This window comes from Thamnophis sirtalis, unplaced genomic scaffold, assembly GCF_051295495.1.
Source record: "Thamnophis sirtalis isolate CommonGarterSnake01/CBP01778 unplaced genomic scaffold, rThaSir2_p1.2 scaffold_4, whole genome shotgun sequence".
NCBI classification, from domain to species: Eukaryota; Metazoa; Chordata; class Lepidosauria; order Squamata; family Natricidae; genus Thamnophis; species Thamnophis sirtalis.
The window spans coordinates 7,189,612-7,198,830 of NW_028261384.1; the positions used below are offsets into that span (position 1 = coordinate 7,189,612).

Here is a 9,219-nt window from a genome sequence, read left to right on the forward strand (position 1 = left end):
TTGTTCATAGTTTTTTTTAAACTATAGTCCGGCCCTCCAACGGTCTGAGGGACCATGAACTGGCCCCCTGTTTAAAGAGGAGACAAGTGCAGTAAGTACTGAGTGACAGTGAGACAGGAGCAGATACTGCAGTGGTGGACAAGTTTTTGAAAAGGAAAGAACTGGACTCTGAACAACATTCTCAGCCAGATGAGAGCCCAAGTATGAGTGGGGATCAAAAGAAAGCAAAGATGGTTAGCTCAAGCAAATTCTCTGGCACAAGGCAATATAGCGAAAGCTATATTTCATTTGGATTTACTTTCACTGGAGATGCAAAGAAACCAACTCCACTGTGCGTGGTGTGTGGTGAAAAGCTATCTAACAGTGCTATGGTCCCAAGTAAACTTAAACGCCATCTCCAAACGAAACACCCTTCGCTTCAAAATAAGAATGCGGACTATTTTGTTCGCCTGCGTGAAAACACGGAGAAACAGGCAACTTTCATGAGAAAAATCACAAAGGTAAATGAAAGAGCTCTTAAAGCTAGCTATCAAGTTGCTGAACTTATAGCCAAGCCAAAAAAGTCGCACACCGTGGCAGAGACATTAATACTTCCCGCCTGCAAAGCTATTGTAGAGGAGATGCTAGGACCTGAAGCAGCTAAGGAAATAGCCAAAGTCCCACTCTCAGACAACACAATTCCCAGACGTATTAATGACATGTCTGCAGACATCGAAAGTGTGGTTTTGGAAAAGATCCGTATCAGTGAGGAATTTGCATTGCAACTTGACGAGTCTACTGATATCAGTGGACATGCTCAACTTTTGGCCAATGTGCGTTTTGTGGATGGTGATGCAATTAGAGAAAACTTCTTTTTTTGCAAGGCATTGCCAGAAAAAACAACAGGAGAAGAAATTTTTCGGGTCACATCAGAATACCTTGAACAAGGAGGACTTAAGTGGGAAAACTGCACAAGTGTCTGCACCGATGGAGCTGCAGCCATGGTCGGGCACACCAAAGGCTTTGTAAGCAGAGTGAAGGAAAGGAATCCAGATGTGATTGTTACACATTGTTTTTTACACCGTGAGGCCCTCGTAGCCAAGACTTTACCAGCAGACCTAGTTCCTGTGTTGGATGATGTTGTGCGCATGGTAAACTTTGTAAAGTCACAACCCGTGCAAAGTCGCATATTTGCAGCTTTGTGTGTGAGGAGATGGGAGCGAAGCATAAAACCTTGCTGTTTCATACGGATATCAACCCCGCTCTGCATAGTTTGTGGTGAGCGGCTCTCTAATGAGGCAATGAAACCCTCAAAAATGCTTCATCACTTGAATGCCAAGCACCCTGGATTAAAAGACAAACCCCTGCAGTATTTCGAAAGAAAAAAAAGGGAACACGAAGGACAGAAGATATTTCTGAGGGCCACCACAGCAATAAAGGAGAATGCTCTGAGAGCATCATATTGGTGGCTAACCGTATTGCTAAGGCTAAAAAGCCATTCACTATCGGTGAAGAATTGATCTTGCCCTCCACTAAAGACATTTGTCATGAACTTTTAGGAGAGGCTGCTGTAAAAAAGGTAGCAAATGTGCCTTTGTCGGCTAGCACCGTGACTAGGCGCATTGATGAAATAGCTGAAGACATTGAGACACAATTGTTGGAGAGGATTAATACATCACCGTGGTACGCACTACAGGTTGATGAATCTACAGATATCGACAAGAAGGCAATACTACTTGTTTATGTGCGATATCTTTATCGGGAGGATGTGCATGAGGATTTATTATGTGCACTATCTTTGCCAACCAACACCACAGGAGCAGAACTGTTCAAGTCACTGGATGGTTATATATCAGGACAACTAAAATGGTCCTTTTGTGTCGGCATATGCACAGACGGAGCTGCTGCCATGACCAGACGGCTGTCTGGTTTAACCGCTCGGATTAAGGAGGTTGCACCTGAGTGCGAATCTACACATTGTATCATTCACAGGGAAATGCTGGCAAGCCGAAAAATGTCACCAGAATTCAACTGTGTATTGAATGATATGGTTAAAGTTATTAACCACATCAAAGCAAATGCCCTTAACTCGCGTGTATTTGAGCAGCTTTGTGAGGAGATGGACACAGAGCACAGATGCCTTCTCTTACACACAGAAATAAGATGGTTATCCAGAGGCAAATCACTATCCAGGGTGTTTGAATTAAGAGAGCCATTGCAAAGATTTCTCTCAGAAAAGAAGTCACCACTGGCAGCACATTTCAGTGACAAGGTATGGCTTGCAAAACTGGCTTACCTGTGTGACATATTTAGCCTGCTCAATGAACTCAATCTGTCCCTTCAGGGGAAAATGACAACTGTTTTCAAGTTGGCTGACAAAGTAGCTGCATTTAAAGCCAAACTGGAGTTGTGGGGACGGCGTGTGAACAGAGGCATTTTGGACATGTTTCAGACATTAGCGGGGATTTTAGGAGAGACTGAGCCTGAGCGTTCATTCTCCCAGTTGGTACACGATCACCTGTCTTCGCTTTTAAAAGAGTTCGAGCGCTACTTCCCAACCACAAAAGACCCACAAACTGGTAAGGAATGGATCTGCGACCCATTTGTCAACAAACCAGACGAATGTAGCATGTCTGTACAAGAAGAAGATCAACTGCTGGAGATTGCAAATGACGGCGGCCTTAAAACGGCATTTGAGACAACAACTCTGCCGGTGTTCTGGATTAAAGTCATGGCGGAATATCCTGAGATTGCCACTACAGCTCTTAAGTCCCTTTTGCCTTTTCCAACATCCTATCTGTGTGAAGCGGGGTTTTCTGCAGTGACAGCAACCAAAACAAAACAACGAAATAAACTGGACATAAGCAAGACACTTCGGGTATCATTGTCTCCTATTACCCTCAGATGGAACCGTCTTGTTGCAGAAAAACAAGCTCAGGGTTCTCATTGATTCACTAGATTCTAGTAACTAGAGCGCTTAGTTAAACTTTAATTGTTAAAATGCTAAAGCACTTTATATTTATGTAATTGTATTTTATTTTGTAAGGCATGTTTAAATACAATAAAATAAAAGTTGTTTAATCAAAACAATCTGATATATAAACAATCAATGCGTCGTCGCGAACAACGTCCCCCCACCCCTGCGCGCGCTCAGCGGGCCACGGTAAAATTATCAAAGGCTGACTGGTCCGCGGCGATAAAAAGGTTGGGGACCACTGCCCTAAGGCATTGTGAAAGAATACCTTTGGGAGATTTAATTACTACCCATGAAAGTTACCTTACTACAGGAGTAAAAGCTCAAAAACCATTTTTGACTATAATTCTTAATGGCGTCCCTTTTACTGGAATTTTAGATACGGGCGCTGATGTTTCAGTGATAAGTTCTGCACAGTGGCCCTCTTCTTGGCCCTTGCAAACTGCTGCTGCCGTTAAAGGAGTAGGCGGAGTCCAGCTGGCCCAGTCTAGCGCGGAATGGTTAGAGGCTTCTATCCCAGGTTCTATAAACAAGGCACGTATTCGTCCGGTTGTTTTAAAATTGCATGTTAACTTGTGGGGGAGAGATTTGCTGTCTCAATTTGGGGCAACCTTAACTTTGGAATGAAAAATAGAGTAAAGAGAAAGTGATAAAAGAATGGGAGAGAGGTAGAGAGAAAAAGAAAGTGAACAGAGACAAAGAGAAAGAGGAGAATTGAATTGAATTGATGTTTGATCAGCTAGCTAAGTAAATAAATAAACTTGGGCCTGAAGCCGTGGGGGAGGGAAGAGTAGTTAGGATTTAAACTGCTCTCTGAGTTTCCCCACTGCTTGAAGAATGAGTCATAAGTTTTCCAAGGAAAGAAATTTGAAGATTTAAAGTGACAGAACCCCCCCAGGCCTGAAAGTTTTGTTTTATGGTATGTGTGTATGCTTGTGTGTTATCATTTCCAAACTTGTTGAGAGAATGCAGAGTGAAAAAAGGGAGAAACCATAGAAAGTTAACACCCAGCCATCCCCCCCCCCTCTTTCCCCCTGAGTCATTCTTTGGAAGGAAACAGGAGAAGTGGGGAGAGTGTGTGTGTGTAATCATTTTCAGACCTGGAGGGATGTTGAGAAAATAGAGCTCATTGGCTTATGTATAGCTCCCTGAAATGATGGTAATGAATGTTTTGCATGAAGAATGAATGAAATGGATCCCTTAATGAAGCTTACGCTAAAAGATGACACTCCCATATGGATTGACCAATGGCCACTCCCTATTGTTAAATTAGAAGCTTTAAAAGAAATTGTGCAACAGTTGTTATTAGAACAAAAAATAGAATTGTCAAATAGCCCTTATAATACACCTGTATTTTTAATTAAAAAGAAATCAGGGAAGTGGAGAATGCTCCAGGATTTAAGAAAAATAAATGCAGTAATTCAGCTCATGGGTCCTTTGCAATGCGGATTACCTAATCCTAATATTATCCCTCAAAATTATGCTTTAACAGTTATTGATTTAAAAGATGCCTTCTTCTCTATACCCCTGCACAAAAAGGACAGGATATTGTTTGCATTTACTATTCCTGTACTAAATTATAGTGAACCAACAGTAAGGTATCAGGTATCGGCTATGACTAAGAAGTGGGTAGATAGGATGATCCCACAAATTCCTCTTTCAGCAGCAATCTTTAACACTGAGAAATTGCCCACAGGGTGCTTGTTGCAAATACAACAGAAAAAAGCTTTTATTGTGGAATGGATACACTTGGCAAACACTCCTAAGAGGACAGTTTCAACAAAACCTTTATTGTTATCCCAGATAATTATAAAGTTAAGAGAAAGGGCTCGAGCTGTAATAGGAATGGATCCAATTGCAATCTATGTTCCGTTTCCTTTACCTTCGTGGGAAAAGTACTTTCAAATATCAGATGCACTTCAATTGGCCTTAAAGTGACTATTTAGGGACAATTAAATACCACTATCCCACAGACTATAGGTTTTTGTTACTGAATTTACAACATTTGCAATCGACCTCCTTACAAAGTAAATTACCAATAAAAAGTGCAGTCAGTTTTTGCTGACGGAACTAAGAACAGAGGTGCATGCGTGTATCAAATCTCAGGACAGTGGGTGACTTATCACACCCCCCCTCAGAGTTCAGCTCAGCGTTCCGAGCTGGCTGCCTCTATATTAGCTTTTGAAAAATTAAAAGGCCAAGAAATTAACTTAATAGTGGATTCATTGTATGTTTACCAAGTGATTAATAATTTGTTTGATGCCTATCTTTCACCAGCCCTAGATAAGCAATTGTTAGATATGTTTTTACAGTTACAGCAATTAATTGTGGATAGAAAATTTCAATATTTTGTAGCTCATATTAGGAGTCACCAGTCACTTCCTGGGATGCTAACAGAAGGAAATGATTATGCAGACAAAGCCGCTAGGGAAAGTTTTATTGGGTTTGCAACTCCTTGGGAAAGCCATGAATATTTTCATCAAAACGCTAAAGCATTAATGAAAATATATAAAATTTCAAAAACAGAGGCTGCCGCAATTATCCAGCAGTGCTCAACCTGTAGCAGGCAAGGTACCGCAATTCCTATGGGAGTTAACCCCCGAGGAATTAAACGCTGTGAAATATGGCAGATGGATGTCACTCAGTACCCTCCTTTTGCACCCTGGAAATATATTCACGTTACGGTGGATACCTTTTCAGGATTTATTTTTGCAACCCCACAGAGAGGAGAAGCAACCAAACAAGTGATCAACCACTGTATGCGTTCTTTTTCAATTTTAGGAAGTCCCTTGGAAATTAAAACAGACAATGGGGCTGCGTATAGTAGCGCTGCATTTGCTACCTTCTGTGATCAATGGAAAATTGTCCATAAATTTGGAATCCCTTACAATTCCCAAGGACAAGGAATTGTAGAGAGAGCAAATTTAACACTAAAAATGATGCTTGATAAGCAGCAAGGCCCCTTTAAGATAGGGCTGCCTGAAATCCAAAACCGCCTGAGTAAAGCCTTGTATACTCAGAATTTTTTTAATCTTACAGGCTCACCTATAGCCTCCACAGCAGCCGAAAGGCATTTTCAGAATAGCGTAGTTTCTCCCCGCCCTCTTGTTTATTACAGACAATTACCAGACCCTCAGTGGAAAGGCCCCGTGGAGCTCGTTACCTGGGGACGTGGTTACGCTGCCGTGCAACTTCCGGACAAAGTTTTGTGGGTTCCTGGAAGATGCATACGACCGTTTCATGAGAGACCATTAAAAACAGATGATAAAAAAGATCCCGAAGCAAGCCTGTCCCTTTTGTTTCAAGCAACAGATGACTAAAATTGCTATTGCGACCAATGTGCTGGTTTTGCTCCTGTCCCTGCGAAGCCTGTTGCTGCTCCCACTGTCCTCTCTGTGAGCTTTGTACTCAGTGCAAAATCCCGTGTGACATTGTGATAATTGAACAGTTCTTTGAACAACATTTTAAGTATACCGATCCATCCCGCATCACTACTGACCTTCGTATCACACCCACAGTACAACAAGCTATTGACAATCCTTTTTCTAACGATTATCACGTAAGATCTATTGATCCCTCTTTTGACATCTAGTACTAAAAATGAAAATCCGTCCGGAACAAGTCATTGGCCGTTCTTATGTCCCAAGAGCACGACAACCACGGTGTCCCTTTTTCAGAGGACCGTTGCCTGGACAGGAAATGGGGTTTGGGGATTATTGGGCTCTTCCTATGTCTTGTAAGCATTTTCTTTTGCATCTTTTGCCAATGATGTTGGGGATGGGAATTTTACTTTTAATCATATGGGGGGCATTTGAATATGAACACAAGAATAAGAAGGGAATAGTAAAGGATATTCAAGAAATTCCTTTCACACACAACCGCTCAAAAAGAGCGATCATTCCGTACTCCACTAGGGAAAACTGCAATTCTCAAGGGATATGTACTCACGCTCACAATACATACGGAGAAGCCAATACACAAGTTACTTTAACTTGTTATTTGAAAAATCCAGCAGCAGCGTGTTTAATTAAATGGCGATTTTTGCCTGCAAAATACAAAAAGGCATCCAAGTATGTGAGAGGTATTTCCCACCCGAAAGAGAATGGCTGTTTTTCACAAATAAAAATAAAAATTACAGAAAATTCCATAGGTTGGTATCAATGCATACAATACCAAAAAGGGTTACCTAATAAAATAACAAAAACAGAAGTAACTTCAAGAGCAAGTATAAAGTTTCCCCAACAATCTCAAATTGGATATGGAAAAACGATTTCAAATGTTGCTGAGGTTGATATAACTTGCCAAGAACTACTAGAACTTCAATATGACGAAGAGAGTAAATGTAATTTGGGCAGTGGTGGATACCAAAAAACTCTGGCAAAATAAAAAAAATGCCTGCATCATATCCAAATATGTGTGGGAAATGTTCAATTTATTGATACCTTTCCATACCACATATCTTGTAGAATCAATTAACTTTGTTTTCTAATTAAACTTTATAAAGTTAAAAACATTATAAACATGCATAAAGTAGAAATAAAAAGATAAATGTACGTACATTTCTTTTTTTAAAACACCTTCCTTTCTAAAAAATATACTGCACCTGCGCAAAAACTGGTGGGCGGTAAGGAAATTTTTCCATAAAGAAAGATCTATTAGCGGGTGGTAGGTAGAAAAAGGTTGACTACCAGTGGTCTCTTCTTTGTGCAGGTTATATGGAGCAAGGTGCTTAGGTGGTGGTGTAGAAGACCGGCAAGGCATCTTTCCTATGTAAATAGCTGTTTTATTGCTTTGTGTCCTGGTTACATCCTTAATGTAGTAGTGCATGCAATTTAAGTCTTCCTTTCTATGTGTCTTTGTGCAGGCCATTCATTGGAGCAAGTCTGGTCATAATGTGGAAGACCAGCAAGGACAGTCATCTTCCTTCTGCAAGTAACTGTCTTTATTGTTTATGTACCGTATTTATCGGCGTATAACACGCAGTTTTAAAACTAAAATTGCAAGCTTAAACCCTGCCTGCGTGTTATACGCCGATACTGCGTGTTATACGCCGGGTCCCAAACTGCCTGCTCCAGCTGATTCACCGGCGCCCATGATACTCATAGAAGTGCAGCATCCATTTCATGGCAGCGTCGGTGGCTCTCCAGCTACCCTGCCTGATATAACCCCTACCTTGCAGCAGTGGCGGCAGCTCTCCAGCCACCTGCTGTTCGCTTTAACCCCATCATTGAACAAGCGGCGGCTGGAGAGCCGCCCGCTGCCTGATTTAACCCCATCCTAGCAGCAGCGGCTCGCAGCGGCCAGAGAGCCGCCCGCTGCCTGTATTTTTTTTCCATCATTGCGGGTGCTTACCTTCCCGCCCGCCTGCTCTCTGGTCCCAAGTGTACGCGCCGGCATTCTCCCAATCAGCTGTGAGTCCGCAGCCGCCCGCGCTGCTGTTACTTCTGCCGTACTTCTGACGAGTGACGTCCCTGACGTTACGCTGAGGACGTTACTCGTCAGCGCAATTAAAGAGTAACCTGAGTCTGCTAGCGACACAGGCCAGGTACTGTGGTGAAAACAAAAACATATAGAAATAGGGGTTTATGTGGGGGGGGGGCTTGTTATGTGGCGCAGGGGGAAAGAGTATGTGATATGGGGGGTGGGGTTATATGGTACAGGTGGTATCAGGACTATGTGGTACAGGGGGATTAGGTTGTACAGGTGGATCTGGGGGGGGATTAGGTGGTACAGGGGGATCAGAGGGGGGAAAATGATGTGACAGAAGAGGGTGGGGAAGTGAAGTGGCAGAGGGGGAAATGAACCGCATGTCTGACGGTAACTTTTATTGTTTAAACAGCCATAGGTAAAATACTGTATATCCCTGATGGAATCAAGACAGAAGCGTTCAGCATATACAGCTGCTTTCAAGTTAAAAGTTGTAGAATATGCCAAGCAACATGGGAATAGGGCTGCAGCAAGGCATTTTGGAGAGCCACCAACAGAATGCACAATACGAGAGTGGCGAAAAAATGTCGAAAAAATCAAGATGTTACCAAAATCAAAATGTGCTTTGCGCAGTGGCATAACGAAATGGCCACAACTAGAAAGTAAAGTGAAGGAATTCGTCCTGAACCAAAGAAAAGCAGGCATTGCTTTATCAACAAAAATGCTGACTTTTGAAGCTGTGAAAATCAGCAAAGAGCTGCAAATCCAGGATTTTAAAGGGACAACGTCATGGTGCCAAAGATTTATGAAGAGGCATGACCTTCGGATGCGAACAAGAA

At 42.2% G+C, this 9,219-nt stretch overlaps 1 protein-coding gene across 1 annotated transcript; it reads left to right on the top strand.

Annotated features, from left to right (window-relative positions):
- The first annotated feature begins 230 nt into the window (after positions 1–230).
- Positions 231–7,889, top strand: LOC148045761 (protein FAM200A-like). Its single transcript, XM_087712235.1, has 4 exons — positions 231–1,130; positions 1,466–2,857; positions 6,366–6,512; positions 7,818–7,889. Exons 1-4 carry the CDS (start codon positions 231–233, stop codon positions 7,887–7,889), a joined length of 2,511 nt encoding a protein of 836 aa, XP_087568361.1.
- The last annotated feature ends 1,330 nt before the right edge of the window (positions 7,890–9,219 follow it).